This window comes from Mobula hypostoma, chromosome 8 (genome assembly GCF_963921235.1).
Source record: "Mobula hypostoma chromosome 8, sMobHyp1.1, whole genome shotgun sequence".
NCBI lineage: Eukaryota > Metazoa > Chordata > Chondrichthyes > Myliobatiformes > Myliobatidae > Mobula > Mobula hypostoma.
In genome coordinates this window covers 155,067,637-155,086,627 of record NC_086104.1, presented here as the reverse complement: position 1 = coordinate 155,086,627, position 18,991 = coordinate 155,067,637, and the positions used below count along the sequence as shown (strand labels likewise).

Below are 18,991 nucleotides of genomic sequence, written 5' to 3'. Positions count from 1 at the left end.
TCTTCTTCGTTCCTTAGGCCTTCTTCAGTTCCAAGTATATTCAGGAACACCCTGAAGACCAGGAGAAGATCGACACCCTGAAGCAACTCATTGCCTTACAGGTGGGCTTCTGTCTCTGGGCATTTCGAGTCTGTAAGGACATACAGTACAGAACCAAGCTGTTATGCCCAGTTTGGTCCATACCACCCAAGGTGCCCCATTTTGGGCCATCTCCCATTACTCAGCCCCAGATCTCTCCACCTCTCTGCTCACTCGCTCCACTTGTCGGAGGATCGATTCCTCTTTTTCTGCCTCTTCCATTCCGCCCTTCAGGAACTTCAGCTGAGTTTCATCCGCACTCCCATCACAGTCCCGTTCTGCCCTGCCCATCGAAACCCCAGAAAACCACAGGCTTTGAATTCAAGGTCCGTTGCATTCTTGCTTTCATTCTCAAATCTTAACCTTCTCCATCAGACCGTGGGGGGAGAGGGGGTACACGTTAGTGCAATCACTTCCCAGTGCCGGCGATCCCTCACTGGAGTTTGATTCCCAACACTGTCTGCAAGGAACTGATTCTGTTATGGTTACTATTCTACAGATTTATTGAGTATGCCCACAAGGAAATGAATCTCAGGGTTGTATGTGGTGACGTAGATGTACTTCAATAATAAGTTTACTTTGAGCTTTGTACATTCTTCCCATATCGGCATGAGTTTCCTCCGGGTGCTCCAGTTTCCTCCCACGTTCCAAAGGCCAACCTGTCAGTGAGCGTGGCCATGCTGTGTTGGCCTGATTCACAGCCATCATTTGCCCACTGGTTTACTCCCGGTCGTTGCCTTTCGCACTCTCCTGGATCTCCTCCAGAAAGCAGGGGCACTTCCCACCTGGTAAAGTAACGTTCCTTAAATCCTGATGCATTGCGTTCATCTTTCCCAGATCCCGTTGTTGGCTGAGGGAATCCGAATTCACGGGGAGAAATCCACAGAGGAGTTGAGGCCGCTGCACGACTGGATCGTGTCCTGCTTCCGGGAGCTGAAGGAGAAAGTTCAAAAGCTGTACGGCGTGATAACCCTGGTGAGCGGTGTGAAGGCTTTCTGTACTTACAGCTTCTAGGCTGCAGGCACTCTCTGAGGGCACAGGTAATACCTGACTGGCCTTGGGTGCTGTGGCCAACCCAAAAATCTGCTCCTTAAACCCCAGACTTTGGAACCGCAATCCCGTTTCTGAAGATAGTATTTGATTACAACGTTGGTTGCATTTGTAAGGAGCAAAAGTAATGAAAATTATTTACAACGTAGAGTATCAAACAGTTCAACACAGATTGTTCATTATGTGCCACGTGGTTTGACGTAGGTGATAATGGTCTTCCCATGACCGTGAATGGTCTTGGCAAATTTTTCTACAGAAGCGGTTTGCCATTGCCTCCTTCTGGGCAGTGTCTTTACTAGACGGGTGACCCCAGCCATTATCAACCCACTTCAGAGATCGTCTGTCTGGCGTCAGTGGTCACATAACCAGGACTTGTGATCTGCACCGGCTGCTCGTACGACCGTCCACCACCTGCTCCCATGTCTTCACGTGACCCTGATTGGGGGAGGGGGCTAAGCACCTTGCCCAAGGGTGACTTGTAGGCTGGCAGAGGGGAGGAGCACCTTACACCTCCTTTGATAGAGACGTAAACACAAAATAGTCTGCAGATGCTGTGATCAAAGCAACACTTTCAGTACGCTGGATGAACTCAGCAGGTCGGGCAGCATCAGTTAGAAACGATGAGTTGACGTTTCGGGCCGGAACCCTTCGTCAGGACTGAAGAATGAAAGATGGGGAAGGATTTGAAGAATGCTTGTAGCTTCAGTTGAAAGACCAGTAATTTGAAAGACAAAGGGGTGGGGGAGGGGAAGCATTGACATCACAGCCCTGAAAACAATGGGTGGTAGAAGAAGGAGGCGGAACCATGAGGGAGCTGGGGGAGGGGCAGAGTGACATAGGGATAGAGGAAGGGAGGGGGAGGGAATTACCGGAAGTTGGAGGATTCTATGTTCATGCCAAGGGGCTGGAGACTACCTAGACAGTATATGAGATGTTGCTCCTCCAACCTGAGTTTAGCCTCATCATGGCAGTAGAGGAGGCCATGTATGGACATGTATAGACATATCCAAATAGGATACCTCAGCACAGTACAGACCGTTTTTACCTACTCCAAAATCAATCTAACCCTTACCTCACACATAGCCCTCCATTTCTCTATGATCCATGTGCCCACCTAAGCACCCCCTAAATGTCCCTGATGTATCTACCTCTACCACCACACCGGGCAGGGCATTCCACTCACCCAGCACTCTGTGTAAAATCACCTACCTCTGTCATCTCCCTTTACTTTCGCCCAATTCCCTTAAAATAATGCCCCCCTGTATTAGCCATTTCCACCGTGGGGTAAATGTCGACTTTCCTCTCATATATCACTCTTATTATCATTATAAGTCTCCTCTCATCCCCCTTCTCTCCAAAGAGGAAAACCCCAGCTCGCTCAACATCTCCTCATAAGACGTGCTCTCTAATCTGGGCAACATCCTGGTAAATCTCCTCTGCACCATCCCTACATATTCTTTGCTTACAATCTCTTTTTCAGAAGCCACACATAAGGCAGAGCAACACACACACACACGCACACGCACATGAGATTCTGCAGGTGCTGGAAATCCAGAGCAACACACACGAAATGCTGGATGAACTCAGCAGGACAGGCAGCATCTGTGGAAAAGAGTAAACAGTCTATATTTTGAACTGAGACCCTTCATCAACCGTTTATTCTAATCCCCTCCATAGATGCTACATACTCCTGCATTTTGTGTGCTTTACTGTGGATGAAAGACCTGGTCTGCTGCTCTCCCCATTTGTTTGCAAATTCCACATAAATGCAATCATATCCTCGCAGTCTCTTGTCCTGAGGAGAACGTGCCTCGCACTCTTCTGTAGGCTGGACACCTGTACGTTTCTGTCCAGTCACATCATGAGCCACGCTTCGTGCGTTTCCTCCACCCTCGGCATAAGCTGGAAGACTTTGGTGCAATCTGTTACCTTTGTTGACCCCGTCACAGAAAAGAAAGAGTGTGTTGTTCTGGTGCAGGAGTCCCTACCAAAGGAGGTGTAAGGTGCTCACTCATTCTCTCAGTGTCATAGGGCACTCGTGAATCAGAATCAGATTTAATATCTCTAACATATGTATGTCGTGGAATTTGTTGTTCTGGGGAAAGGGCACAGTGTATTACACAAGATATATCAATACGAATAAAACAGTAGTGAGGTAGTGATCATGGGTTCATTGTCCATTCAGAAATCGGATGGTAGAGGGGAAGGAGCTGTTTGTGAATCATTGAGTGTGCTTCTTCTGGCTCCTGTAACTCCTCCCTGACGGTAAAAATGAGAAGAGAGCATGTCCTGGGTGGTGAGGATCCTTAATGATGGATGCTGCCTTTTTGAGGCATTGCCTTTTGACAATGTCCTCGATGGTGGGGAGGCTGGTGCCCACGATGGTGTTGGCTGAGTTTACAAGCCTCTGTAGCTTTTTCTGATCCTGTGCATACCAGGCTGTGATGCAGCCAATTAGAATACATCTGTAGAAATTTGTGAGTGTCTTTGTTGACAAACCAAATCTCCTCAAACTCCTAATGAAACACAGCCACTGTTGTGACTTCTTCATGATTGCATCAGTGTGTTGGGCCCAGGACAGACCTTCAGAGACACTGACAACCAGCAACTAGAAACTGATCACCTTTTCCCCTGCTGACCCCCCAACGAGGACTAGTGTGTGTGTTCCCCATCAATTCCTTGATCTCACTGATATTGAGTGCAAGATTGTTGTTGTGACACCACTCAACCAGCTGATTTATCTTACTCCTGTGGGACAAGGTGTGATAAAGGTGCGCGGTTATGCAGAACCCTGTAACCTGGGGTTAGTGCATCAAGTACAGGAAATACTCAGCAGATCAGACAGCTTCTGTGGAGGGAGAAGCAGTCAATATTTCAGATCCTCAGTGTTTGAAAGGCCATTTTCTCTCTCCCTCTCTCTCCTGACTGGCCGGCTGAGTAATTCCAGCACTTTCTGGTTGTGTTTCGGATTCTGGCCCCTCCCCCGTCCAGAGCTCGTCCGTTACCCAGGAACTTTGGAATTAACGACATCCCTCACTGTCTCCTCAGCCGCCGTCTCTCACCGACAGGAAACGGAGCAGGTCAGGATCCATGATCCTTCCTTATATAATGTCGTCCACACTCCGCCGCCTCTCTACCATCTCAATGGCCTCGTCGGTGGTGTCCAGCTCGTCTACGTCGTCGGACAGTGTCTCGTCTAGACCAGCCTCCAACGGGTGAGTAGGCCCAGTCTACTTCGCAGGAAAAGCAAGGAGCTCCCTGATTGGTGGGAGCAGGGAGACGGAACGTACACTGAGAGGAGGTAAATGGTTTGTTGTTGTCACGTGTACTGAGGTACCGTGACAATCTTCTGTTTGCGCACCGTCCAATAAGATCATTCCACACATAAATACGTCAAGGTAGGACAAAAAAGAAACTGTAAGAAAATGCATGCTATGGTGAAAATGTTCTTCCCTGGTCTCCAACGTATGAGGAGGATTTGATGCCTCTACGTTTGAACGCAGTGGAGTTCAGAAGGATGAGGTGGTGGGGGGGAAGGAAATCTTATTGCAACCTGTCGGATACTGAAAGACACACACACACACAGACACACACACACAAACACACAGACACACACACACAAACACACACACACACACACACTCACTCACTCACTCTCACACACACACACACACACACACACAGTCACACACTCACATACACACTCACTCACACACCCTCACACGCACACACACACACACACACACACTCACTCACTCACTTACACACACACACACACACACACACAGTCACACTCACATACACACTCACTCTCACACACCCTCACACGCACACAGACACACACGCGCACACACACACACACACACACGCGCACACACACACACACACACACACACACACACACAATGGTGGAGGAACTCAGCAGGCCAGGCAGCATCTAGGGAAAGAGTACAGTCGACGTTTCAGTGCCGAAGGGTTTCGGCTCAAAATGTCAACTCTACTCTTTTCCATAGATGCTGCCCGGCCTGCTGAGTTCCTCCAGCATTTTGAGTGTGTGGCTCAGATTTCCAGCATCTGCAGATTTTCTCTTGTTTGTGATTAGATAATGAAAGTTCTGCAAAGAGTGGACAGAGATGGGATGTTTCCATCATGGTGTCACAGACCTCTACAGCACAGAACAGGCCCTTTGGCCCATCTAGTCTGGGCCTAAGTTATTCGACCCACAGCTGGACCATAGCTCTCCATATCCCTCCATTTATCCAAACTTCTCTTAAACCCATATCTAGCTCTTCCACTGGCAGCTTGTTCCACACTCTCAGCACGCTCCAAGTGAAGAAGATCCCCCTCAGGTTCCTCTTAAATATTGCACTGTTCACCCTTGAACTATGACCTCTAGTTTTAGTCTCACCCAACCTCAGTGGTAAAGGCCTGCTTGCATTCATTCTATCTATAGCCCTCATAATGTTGTATACCTCTGTCAAATCACCACTCATTCTCCTGCACTTCAGGGAATAAAATCCTAACCTATTCAACTTTTTGGTATAACTCAAGGCCTGGCAACAACCTTGTAAATTTTCTCTGCACTCTTTCAATCCTATTGATACCTTTCGTGTAGGTAGGGTGACCGGATCTACACACAGTACTCCAAATTAGGCCTCGTCTACATCTTATACAACTTCAACGTAACATCCTGTACTCAATACATTGATTTTATGAAGGACAACATGCCAAAAGCTCTCTTTACAACCGTATCTACCCGTGACCCTGCTGTGTAAGTTCTGCCTTGGTTTGTCCTCTGTCCTCTCCAAGTGCAACAACCACTTCACACTGCTGCATTCGTTGGAGAGTCCAGGACTGAAGGCGCAGCCACAGAATGAAGGGACGTCCCTTCAGAATTCAAATGAAGAGGAATTTCTTCAGCTGAGTTGCGTGGGTGGGTGAATCTGTGGAATTCGTTGCCAAGGGTGGCTGTGGAAGCCAAGTTAAGGCAGAGATTGGTGGGTTCCTGATTGGTAAGGGGGTTAGAAAACAAAAATCAGCCCTGATTGAATGGCAGAGCAGCTCAATGGAGGGCTGATTTGGAAGGCCTGATCCTGTTTGTATATTTTCTGATCTTATGGCCACAACCAAAGGGGAGTATTGAGCCGATGGTAAAATTATCTGTTGCCCATAGGTCTGTCCTGGATCCGCTCCTGGAGCGAAGGCCTTCGACACTCTCCCGGCCGGACGACGGCCTGGACAGAGAGGACCTCGATGGTCGAGTGAGCAAGGCCAAGAGGAAGGAGAAGAACCTCAGTAAATCTCAGGTCATCTTTGAGAAGGAGCCAAGGAGCGAGCTCTCCCCTGACAAAGTCTGTTCTTCAGAAGTAGTAAGTACTTCAGCACTTTAACGTCCATGAAGTCACAGGGAGAGACGCAGGTCAAAGCAGCTTCCTGAGTCCAAACAGAACATCACACACCTACTTTACCCAACCCTAAGCCATTTAATGGGTGACAGGGTGGAGATAGGTCTCTACCAAAGGAGGTGTAAGGTGCTCCTTCTCTCCACTAGCCTGCAGGTCACCCTCGGGCAAGGTGTAGCACCTGCTTAGCCCCCGATCAGGGTCACGTGAAGCCGTGGGAGCAGCTGGTATGAGCAGCCGGTGCGTATCACAAGGGACCACTGACGCCAGGCAGACAATCTCTTAAAAAGTATTGATAATGGCTGGGTTCACCCGTCTTGTAAAGGCACTGCCCAGAAGAAGGCAACTTCTGTCGAAAATTTTGCCAAGAACAGTCATGGTCATGGGGAGACCACAGTCGGCCATGATCGCCCTGTATGGGTGGGGTGTCATCAATTCTGTCCTTACTGTCTGTAAGGAGTTTGTACGTTCTCCTCAGGTGACCAAGTGGGTTTCCTCCAGGTGCTCCAGTTTCCTCTCACAGTCCAAAGATATCTGGGGTAGTAAGGTAATTGGTCACATGGGTGTCATTTCTCACCTGCTGTATCTCTAAATCAAAAATAAAAATCAGTGCAGATGTGATTGCTCCATGGGCCTGCATAAATATTATGGGCCGAATGGCCTTCTTCCTATGAGCAACAGATAAGGAAATACAGACTCCTGCTGTTCTCCAGAGACAGCTGTGTGTCCGAGTCATCGGGGAAGCAATTAAGCCCCCATGAACATCTATGGTCAAACCATCACCGTGACAGACTCCTGCCAAAGATGCAGCTCTGCCTGAATTTGCCCAGTTATGATCCAGTGAGCTATCTTGTCATCAAACTGAGTATCATGAGCAGTTTTGTGCCTCTTATCTTGGAAGGGATATGCTGGCATTGGAGAGAGCCCAGAGGAGGTTCGCAAGAATGATTCTGGGAACGAAAGGAAGGAAGGAAGGGAATGAAGTGGAATGAAATGTCGACTGTACTTTTTTCCATGGATGCGCCTGGCCTGCTGAGTTGCTCCAGCGTTTTGTGAGAGTTGCTCAGTGGAAGGAGCCTGCATTTACCCGTTTTACACCCCTCAGATTTGTATACCTCGATCACAGGGGCTCCCAACCTTTTTATGCCCTAAGCAAGGTGTCCACGGACCCCAGGGAATGTATGGTAGCGTTTGATGGCTCTTGGCCTGTACCCTTAGAAAGGGAGGATAAGTTTCTTCAGCCAGAGGGTGGTGAATTTTTCAAATTCATTGCCACAGATGGCTGTGCAGGGCAAGTCGTTGAGTATATTTAAAGCAGAGGCGGATAGGTTCTTGAAGTGTTACAGGAGGCAGGCAGGAGAATGGATTTGAGAGGGATAATAAATCAGCCATTATGGAATGGCAGAACAGACTTGATGGGCCAAATGGCCTAATTCTGTTCCTCTCTCTAATGGAACTGGGTAGATAAATTACATTCTTCACTGGAAGTACTGTGTTCTGGTTTACAGATTTCGCCCCTGAGAGCACAGCGACCCAAGAGCCTTCAGGTTGGTGATAAGCGTCTGCCTACATTCCAGATCTTCTCGCAACTGACCCTGTCCCCATCGCAGGGCACGACACCCGCTACCACAAAGAACCCGAGTACGTACTCTGAGAGCCACGGCATGACACAGCTCTGGGATCTAACCCAGCCCCTTGCACCTTCCCAAACCCTGCCCCAAACCTTCATCGAGTTGTCATTGGGGGCAGCGTGGGGGCGTTGTGGTTGGTGCTGGTACAACGCTTTATAGCAACAGCGATTGGGGTTCGAGTGCCACAGCTGTCTGCGTGGGGATTGTACGTTCTTCCCTTGACCGTGTGGGTTTCCTCCGGGTGCTCCGGTTTCCTCCCACAGTCCAAAGTTATACGGGTAAGGTTAGTAACTAGTGAGCGCTGTGTCTCCCATGCTGCCTTTGCTGCCTTCAGACTCACCGGGGTCCTGTCTCCCACATTCCTTTCGTAAAGCTTCTGGAATCACTCTAAAATTTATTATGCCACATCTAAAAGAGCAAAGTTAAGTTGATGGGAATGTGAGGAGAATAGATTGTGATTAATATCAATGGGTCAGCACAGACTCAATGGGCTGAAGGGCCTGTGCTTGCCCTGTACACCACAGGCTCCATTGGGCTGGAGCTCTCTATCCAGGAGCCAACAGGCTGAACACGGTCACCCTATGTAATCAGGCAGTCCCCCTCGACGAGGAGACGGGCGGGTGTCATTCTGACTGTTGGGCAGGAAGCTGTAACTGGTATTATAGAGTCATGGAGCACTACAGTACAGAAACGGGCCCTTCTGCCCTTCTAGTCAGTGCCAAACTGTTATTCTGTTTACTCGCATCGAGCCACACCTGAATCTTCTGTATCATGTATTGCATTGAACTACGGCTGCTAAGTTAACAAATTTCACAACACTAAATCTGATTCTGATCATCTCCCTCCATATCCCCCCCATCCATGTACTTAACCAAGCTTCTCTTAAACGTGGAAATGGAACCCGCATCCACCGCTTCCACTGGCAGCTGGCTCCATACTGTGAGCGAAGAAGTTCCCTGTCAGGTTCCCCTTAAACATTTCACCTTTCACCCTCAACTTATGACCTCGAGTTCTAGTTTCACCCAACCTCAGTGGGGGGAAAAGATTCACAAACAAGAGAAAATCTGCAGATGTTGGAAATCCAAGCAACACACACACAAAACGCTGGAGTGTCTCAGCAGGTCAAGCAACATCTATGGAAAAGAGTAAACAATCAACGTTTTGGGCCAAGACCCTTCATCAGGACCAATGGCCTGAAACGTCGACTGTACTTTTGCTGCCTGGCCTGCTGAGCTGCTCCAGCATTTTGTGAGAGTTGCTCAGTGCAGGAAGCCTGCATTTACCCGTTTTATACCGCTCAGATTTGTATACCTCAATCACAGGAGCTCCCAACCTTTTTATGCCATGAAGCAAGGTGTCCACGGACCCTGGGATGGGAAACCCTGCTCTATCAAATCTCTCCTCATTCTCCTGCACTGAAGTCCTAATCTGCTCAACCTTTCCCTTCAATTCAGGTCCTCCAGTCCCGGCAACATTCTTGTAAATTTTGTCTGCACTCTTTCAATTTTATTGGCATCTTTCCTGTAGGCGACCAGAACGTCACACAGTACTTAAAATTAGGCCTCAATGGCTTACACAACTTCAACATAACATCCCAACTCCATACTCTGATTTCTGAGGAGCAATGCACCAAAATCTCTTATTTACAACCCTATCTGATACCTGTGATGCCACTTTCAAAGAATTACGGATTATTGTTGCCCAGTTCCTCTGTTCTACCAGAATTATGAATCTGTATTGTCAGATCTCTCTCTGGCACAGGATGCAGAGTTTCAGGAAGTCTTTCTATCCCTTCCCCAGGTCAGCCGCTGCTCCAGACTGGCTCAGAGGCGATGCCCAGCCCTGGCGAGACAACCAGCCCGCCACCACCTCCTCCCAAGAGCAAACCCTGTGAGAATGGAAGTCAACGCGATTCCCTAAAGGTAACACCCTACCGTTTGCCCCTCCCTTCTCCGCTCTCTCAATCCCCTCCCCCTCCCACGAGAGGAAGAAATGAGGGAGTGGGGTGTGGGGGTAAAATGCCGCCGTGAGGGTGTGCTTGCTCAGATTTATGGCCTGCCTTACCCGTGAGGAGCGATGAAGAATAATCCAATGCCTGTGGTTACTTGCAGCCTGCTCCACCACTTCCCGAGAAGAACTCCCCGCGGCCCCCGCCTCCGCCTCCAAAAGCCCGACAATCTCAAGCGACCTTCCCGCACGGATACCCGTACCTCCCAGGAGCCGAGTAGCCGGTGCTGGTCAGGATTTCCGCCGCAGATCGCCGCCGCCCCTCCCTGGCGCGGGGGCGAAGGGAGGGAGGGATCTTTGTGGACGAGGTCTCCGTCTGGGATGTGCGGCGTCCCGGCGAAGGCAGAGCCGGGCTCAGATGGAGCAAGAGTATAACAGGAGCTTGGCTCGCCCTCGGCGGCTGGAGTTCACTGGAATCCGTGCTCTTGGAGGGGGTCCTCACTCTCCCGGTCGGACGTCCACGCCGTTGTGGTGCTGCGCGAGCCAACGTTCCTCAATTCCCACACTCCACTTCCCCTGGGCGTCTCGACCGCGGACAACCTCAAGTGTCGCCCAGACAAGCCCAGCAGCTGATTCTACACTGAAACCACTTGCCACCTTGGCACAAGGTCCCCTGAGCCAGGGGTACAGACAAAAACACAGAGAGGAGAGAATTCCACCCCCCCCCCCAGCACTAAGCACAGTTTTCATAACAGGGTTGGGGCAGGGGAGGTTAAAAAGCCCAATATAACATGCTGCTGATATAGAAACAATATCCTAACGGAAGACATAACTGGAAAAAGGAAAAAATAAAGATCAAACAGAAATCAAAGGAGTAATCCCGGAAAGGGGTGACTATAATGTCAGTATTTCATTACACATTCTTTCTTCCTACAAGTATGAAATATGATTAGCAACGCACTCTTCATGTTGTATATTAAGCGCAAAAGAGGGAAATTAACTTTAATTTAAGGTTCCTAACATTTGAATATAAGATTATTATCTGAGAGGACCAAGTTTACATAATTCTGTGACGACATTTCTAATCCCCAGTAGAGTTCCTGACTGCATTGGGGCTGGTTGGTGCACGACTGGAGATGCTGAGAACACCCAAAATCCAGGTGTGGGTAGATGGAACTAGGCTGGAAAACAGGAAAGCAAGGGTTTGATGGGCCAAAGGATCTGTTTGTGTGCTATATGACTCTGATCTCACATTATATTCACTTTGCTGAGCTAGTGGTGAGTAAGGACAGTCGCTGGAGGTGACAGGTTGGGTTTGGATGATGGCTGATCCCTGTGACGATCTCAATGACCTGGGATATCACCGTCTTCCCATTACAGCACTGGGCTACTGCTTGGACAACCCCTCCTCCTGACCACCTGCATAGTCACTGGCGGTCTCCCCTTCTCTCCCAAGGTCCATTAGACATCTCTAGACCTCCAATCTCACTGTTCTCCAAATTTAACAATCCCAGAAACGTTCCAAACTCATTGGCTCCATTTGTTCTTTCTGATCTCTCTATCTCTCTATCTCTCTATCTCTCTCTCTCTATCTCTATCTCTCTCTCTATCTCTCTATCTCTATCTCTCTATCTCTCTATCTCTCTCTCTATCTCTCTCTATCTCTCTCTCACTTGTTAGAGCACAACGCTTTACGGTACCGGCAACCCAAGTTCAGTTCCCGGCGTCGCTTGTACGTTCTCCCCGTGACCGCGCGGGTTTCCTCCAGGTGCTCCGGTTTCCTCCCAGAGTCCAAACTCGTACTGATTGCTAGATTCATTGGTCATTCTCCCATAACTAGGCTCAGATTAAATTGGGGGATTGCTGGCCAGCACAGCTCAAAGGGCTGAAGGGCCTATTCCGCTCTGTATCTCAATAAATAAATAAATGACAAACACAAGAAAATCTGCAGCTGCTGCAAATTCCTCCTCAACACACACAAAATGCTGGAGGAACTCAGCAGGCCAGGCAGCATCTATGGAAAAAGGTACAGTTAACATTTTGGACTGAGACCCTTCAGCAAAAATAAATAAATTGATTGTTTGGGATTTCTAACCTAGTTTTCCAATGTAATAATCCCTATTTTTTCCCCTCCTAGGTTAATTCTATTTTAGTTTGAGATACAGAACACTGAACAGTAAAGCACAGTACAGGCCCTTTGGCCCACAAGGTTCTTCTAACCCACCCCAAGATCAACCGAACCCTTCTCTCCCCCACAGCACTTTACAAGACGGGTGACCCCAGCCATTATCAATACTCTTCAGAGATTGTCTGCCTGGCGTCAGTGGTCGCACAACCAGGACTTGTGATCTGTGCCGGCTGCTTCCATGGTCTCACATGGTGGAGAGGGGTGGGGGAGCTAAGCAGGTGCTTAGGAGGGAGGGAAGGGGCTCAGTACCTCTTTTGGTAGGGACACATCTCCCCCGCCACCCAAAAAGCTTCCGCCTCCTTCCTATAGTGAAGCGACCAGAACTGAACACAATACTACACGTGTGGTCTAACCAGAACTTAATACTCAATTCCCTGACTGATGAAGGCCAACACCACACACCTTCTAACCACCCTTTCAACCTGCACAGCAACATTGAGGAATCTATAGATGTGAACCTCTAGATCTGTCTGTTCCTACACACTGCTCAGAATCCTGCCACGGTGAAGTTGCGAAGTGTGGTCATTAGTTTGAGGATCCGAGGGTGCAGATTTAAGACAAACGATATGAGAAAAAGGTAGACTGCTCTCTAGCTCACAGACAGATGGGACCACACAGTCCTCAAAGTTATTATCAAAGTATACGTCACCATATACAACCCTGAGATTCATTTTCTTGCTGAGATTTAATGGAAAATAAAGAAGCACAATAGAATTTCTCACCCCAACTATTTCAGGTGTATATCTTGCTGCTACAGGGTCCCAAACTGGAATGGGAGTGTCTTGCAAGGGAGCGTCCAGCTGAGGACGTTACTGTGTGGGTCGCTTGGTGTTCGCTGGAATAAGCTTCCGTTTCTAAAACTGCAAATGAAAAATCAAACTACAACCCTGCAGATGCTGGAAATCTGAACTAAACAGAAAATGCTGACAACACTCAGCATGTCGGGCAGCAGCTGTAGAGGGAGAACACTGCAAGGCAAAGATCTTTTGCTGGAGAGATTCCTAGCCCTTACAAAGAGTTTCCTCTCTACAGATGCTGCCCAACCTGCTGAATTTTCCCATTATTTTCTATTTCTAACCAATCCTTGTCGCGCCTATCCCGGAGACATGTGACTGAGAATTAAGATTGGAAAGTTCAGACCAAATTAAAAGTGGCATATCATAGCTCTTCAAATATGGCATTCAGAATTTTTTTTAAAACTTGATTTCTTTTAATCCTTAACATGCACTCCCAGTGTAAAGTTTGTAAATATAACTGATTTTTAAAATAAATGTCATTATTGAAATGAGTGCATTTGTACTGAGCTCAACCATAACGAAGTGAGTCTTTTGATTGAATTCTAAACCAATGCTCTTGTGCTCATTATTAAATATGATGTGTTTACCAAGCTGGCTCTTTGGCAGTCTGTTCTGGAGAAGTGAGGTGCAAGGCTGAGTGAGGACGCAGACGAACACTCGCTATCTGCGTGAACCACAGACCACGAGGACCTGACTGCTTGCTACATGCTTTGTCCCCCAATTTAGTGGTAGCATTGCAGAACGGAGAATCTTGGAAGTTTTGTGAGAAGATTCAAGTTTGTTTATTGCCATTCGTCAGTACGAGTGCACAGGAGACCAAAGTGACTGTTACTCCAGATCTGATGCCCAATAAAATTCATCATCATTATGTGCCGTGTCGTATGACCTGGGCGATCATGGTCCCGCCACCATGACCGTTCTTGGCAATTTTTCTACAGAAGTGGTTTGCCATCGCCTTCTTCTGGGCAGTGTCTTTACAAGACGGGTGACCCCAGCCATTATCAATACTCTTCAGAGATTGTCTGCCTGGCGTCAGTGGTCACATAGTCAGGACTTGTGATATGCACCAGCTACTTGTACGACCATCCACATGGCTTCACGTGACCCTGATCGGGGGCTAAGCAGGTGCTGCACCTTGTCTAACGGTGACCTGCAGGCTAGCAGAAGGAAGGAGAGACTTACACCTCCTTTGGTAGAGATGTATCTCCACCCCACCACCCACGATAAGAATAAGAGACACCATAAATATAAATACATAAGATTATCCTATATACTGTACAAAGACTGATTGTATATGCAAGTGCCCATTTTTTAGATTAGCCCCAGTTTGTGTGTAGATAAATGGTCCAATGCGCGACACAGTAGCAAAGCGGTTATCTCAGCACCAGTAATTGGTTCAATTCCTGCCGCTGTCTGTAAGGCGTTGGCATGTTTCCTTCGGGTGCTGTGGTTTCCTCCCACATTCCAAGGATGTACGGGTGAGGGTTAGTGAGTTGTGGGCATGCTATGTTGGTACCGAAATCATGGCTACTCTGGCGGGCTGTGCTCACAGCACCCAGGACATGCCCTCTTCCCATTGTTAACATCAGGAAGGAGGTACAGGAGCCTGAAGGCACAGACTCAGTAATTCAGGAACAGCTTCCTCCCCTCTGCTATCTGATTTCTGAATGGACATTGAACCCATGAACACTACCTCACTTTTTTTTTGCTCTACTTATTTTAATATAAATCTTCATATTTAGTGTATTTCAGTTTCTTTCTTTATATTTACTATGTATTTCATTGTACCGCTACCGTAAGGTTAACAAATTTCATGACGTAGTCCAGTGACATGAAACATGATTCTGATCCTTGACCTGTGTCGGTCATTTGCTGAAATGAGGCATTTCACTGTATGTTTCAATGCTCGTGATCAATAAAGCCAATCTAATTCACAGCGATTCAAAGTTCGCTAAGACAGGCCCTTCAGCCCACTGCATCTGTACTATCCATCAATCACTCATCTTTATGCTATAGCCCATTTCATCCTCCCCATGTTCCCATCATCTCCCTTCCACCCCTCACTTCACCTGCACGCGAGGAGCAATTTACTAGCAGCTAGTTAATCTACTGACCAACACGTTTTTCGGATGAGGGAGGAAACCAGACAACCTGGAGGAAAGCCCACAGACAGAAGGTGTGAACTTCAGACGGCACCCGAGATTGGGAAAGTTTTTGACTCTGTGAGGTGGCGGCTTTACCAGGAACTCCACCCCGCCATAGGATGGAGGGGAGAACTGGACTGGGTGAGGGAGATCCAGATTATGCCTCCTCGTTTCCTCCAGGTTGCTCCCACACATCCCGAGGATTTGTGGATGGTCTGGTTAATGGCCACTGTGTAAAATGCTGGGTGTGTGAAAGGGTGATAGAGTTTGGGGAGGATCAAATGGGAATGAATGTAAATGGGTCAGCATGGACTCACTGGGCCAAAGGGCCTGGTTCAGTGCTCTGTGATGATTGGCAAAATAAAAAGCCTAGAGGACAGGCATCAAAGTCACAACACTTCAAACTGTACAAAGCGGATTGAAACAGCGAGGAAAGGTTTTGGGGGTAGTGAGAAAAATCTCAATGAGGCTAATTAGATTTTAAGGAGCTGAAACTGATGTGTGGCAAGTATGGATATCGAGGGGCTGAATGGCCTCATTGCACACCCTGATTCCTCAGGAAACCCACTCATCTCAACGGCTGTGGAGGCCAAGTCATTGGGTATATTTACTAAGAAGATTCTTGATTAGTAAAGGTGTCAATGGGGAGAAGGCAGGAGAATGGTGTTGAGAGGAATCATAAATCAGCCATGATGGAATGGGAGAGCAGACTCAATGGATCAAATGGCCTAATTCTGCTCCTGTATCTTATGGTCTTGTGCATTAATTCCCCCCCCACCCAAACAAAAATAGGTTCGGCTGTCAAATATTTGGAATGAGAATCAAATGCACGATAAAAGAAAGGAGGAATTAAAAGTTGTAACAGCTCCTAAGAACGAGGGTATTAATCCTCAGGCTTCTCTGACCAAGAGCTTCTGAACAGCTGGACAAGAATGAGGGGACAATCTCGCTGAAACCTTTGAATATTGAAAGGCCTACATAGAGTGGATGTGGAGAGGGTGTTTCTTATAGTGGGGGTGTCCGGAATAGAGAGATGTCCCTTTAGAACAGAGATGAGGAGGAATTTCCTTAGTCAGAGAGTGGAGTATCTGTGGAATTCATTGCCACAGACGGCTGTGGAGGCCAAGTCATTGGGTATATTTAAAGTGGCTGATGTGTTCTTGATTAGTCAGGATGCCAAAGATTACAGGGAAGAGGCAGGGGAATGAGGTTGAGTAGGATAATAAATCAGCCATGATGCGATGGCGGGGCGGACTCGATGGGCTGAATGGCCTAATTCTGCCTCCGTGTTTTATGGTGTTAACAGGTAATTCAATGAAGCCTGCTCATGCACGCTGCTGGAGGGTTCATCGCTCAGGTTCTGTTTAAATTCTGATCGCAATTGTTTATTTTCCACTCGCCTCATCCACAGTGGCTCCAATAACTCTCGTGAATCATCAGGGCAGCATCCTCACGTTGGCCATTACAGTGTGGTTTGGTGATTCCATCTTCCCCAGAATATCCTGGTGTAATTCTACGCTGTTATTGGCTAAAGCAGTCTCACATCGGCTATTACTGTCTGGTTTGGTACAGCATCCTCTCACAGTGAGCTGTCGGGTCAGCAGGAAAGTTCACTGGCTGCAGTCACCATCACTGCAGGACAGGTGTGTGTGCAGGAGATATCATTGTGCAAACTACCTTTTCTAAGAGCTCTGTTCTGGAAAACTATAGGGTTATTAAAACAAAATCTTCACACCATCTTAAAAGTTCCTTCCCCCAGGCAGTAAATCTGATCAACCACTCTAGTTAGACCTCCACACCACCCTGTATTACCTCTGTCACTGCACAAACATTTTAAACCATAGTTATAGTGCATTTACTTGGCAAATACATGCTGGTATTTATGCACATTTTATTCCACATCCATTCTTTAACCTCTAACTTTATTTTTATGTAATTATTTACAATTGTTGAATATTGTTTTGTCACACCAACACACCACATCAAATTCCCAATACATGCAAATATTTAGGGAGAATTAAGTTGATCCTTGAACTGTTTGAAAAGGGAAATAAAACACGCATTAACAGAAAGGAGGAATTAAAAGATTAACAACTGCTTAGGCCAAGTGTATTAGTCACCAGGCTTGTCTAAAGCTTCAGAACCACCATTCTCTTGAACTTTAAAAAAAAATATACAGCTGCATGGACCATCCATTGTTCTAAGAAGGATTTTTTTCTTTACTTCACGGCCTGAAAGCTGCACAGCACCCTAAATGTTTTGTTTTGTAATATGCACATCAACCAAACACAGACCACAACTCACAGCACAAGTAAACAATGTCGAGCAGTCTAAACAACTGATAGATACAGTGGCAAAAGTAAAATGTTTTGACTAGACGGCATTGGCGTTCAGTGGGCCAACAGTTTATTAATAATGAGCTACCAACTTCCATTCTGTGTTTATTTTTGCAATTTATAACCAAGTTGTAACTTGAAACACTGACAATGTAAATATACTGAAGCTCTAAAATGTTTCAAAGTAAAGGTTGTGGTATATCTATAGGGAATATCCTCTGCACATCGACTCCATTTAGGCATTTCAACATTCGATAAGTTTCAATGAGATCCCCTCTCATTCTTCTAAACACCAGTGAGTACAAACCAAAAGCTGTCAAATGCCTGGACTTTACCAACCTATGCGTCTGTGGGATTGGGGCTGAGGGAATGAGCCACAGACACCCCAGTAACCAATGCTCACAACCACCGATAACAAGGGATACGGGCCAGTGGAGATTACTCGGCTATCTCCTTGGCCAGGACCCAGTGGAGACTAGCGGCCAGTGTGACAGCCAATCAATCAGAACAAGTCGGGCCAACATAAACGCGAGCGCTCGGCAGAAACAACACTCAGTTGCGCACTGATGATATCACCTCGATTGGTGACGAAACATTTGCAACCCAAACTCCAGGCTCAGTGAACAGCCTTACAAACTTACTTGTTTAGAGATACAGTGTGGAACAGGGCCCCTGTGGCCCAACAAGCTGTGCCAGCCAGAAACTCAGCTATTCAACACTGACCTAATCACCGGACAATTTACAATGACCAGTTCACCTACTAACCGGTCCGTCTTTGGACTGTGGGAGGAAACTGGAGCACCCGGAGGAAACCCACGTGGTCACAGGGAGACCGTACAAGCTCCTTACAGCCGGCACCAGGTTTGAACTCCAGCGGCCTGAGTTGTAATAGCGATGCATTAACTGTGGCACTCCATGGCACTTCTGACAAATTCAAAGTATCGATTGCTCACAGCTGGAGAATGGATGCAGTTATTGATAATGCTAGCCAACGTGCCACCGTTAAAAGAGCTGACAGCAGAAAATATTCACCGTTGTGAGCTTACGATCAGATGGAAGAAACAAGAATCCAGGGTATAGGCTTTAAATTGTAACTTAACAAAGAGGAAAAACACATTGGTTTTAATGGCTACGTTATTCAAACTTCTGAATGCAACTGTGAACTAATGACGTACGTGAAGAAACCATTAAGATGAGTAAGTGGCCAATGTTCTTAACTGAAGTTTAATACAACCCAATCTTTAATAAAACTCATTGAACCTCTACAAGTGCTCAATTAACCGTTACAAGGGTCTTACTGTGCAGTACAGTTCTTTGTTCTATAAGGCACAATGGCTTGTCCTGTCACTCAGTACATAGAACAGTACAGTCCCTTCAGCCCACAGTGTTGTGCTGACCTAACCCTTCCCTCCTACATT

The 18,991-nt window shown here is 47.3% G+C and overlaps 1 protein-coding gene across 3 annotated transcripts in view; it reads left to right on the top strand.

Annotated features, from left to right (window-relative positions):
* Positions 1-13,917, top strand: part of dock5 (dedicator of cytokinesis 5) — a 211,806-nt gene extending 197,889 nt beyond the window's left edge. For 2 of the 3 annotated variants that reach the window (XM_063057153.1, XM_063057155.1), the window contains 7 exons: positions 18-101; positions 916-1,053; positions 4,177-4,343; positions 6,302-6,497; positions 8,039-8,171; positions 9,962-10,083; positions 10,273-13,893. In XM_063057153.1, the coding sequence (XP_062913223.1) occupies positions 18-101; positions 916-1,053; positions 4,177-4,343; positions 6,302-6,497; positions 8,039-8,171; positions 9,962-10,083; positions 10,273-10,389 (957 nt within the window). In that variant the 3' untranslated portion in view covers positions 10,390-13,893. Of the gene's footprint in view, positions 1-17; positions 102-915; positions 1,054-4,176; positions 4,344-6,301; positions 6,498-8,038; positions 8,172-9,961; positions 10,084-10,272 lie in introns of all 3 variants that reach the window. The other variant, XM_063057154.1, reaches the window with a different exon arrangement.
* Positions 13,918-18,991: the final 5,074 nt, after the last annotated feature.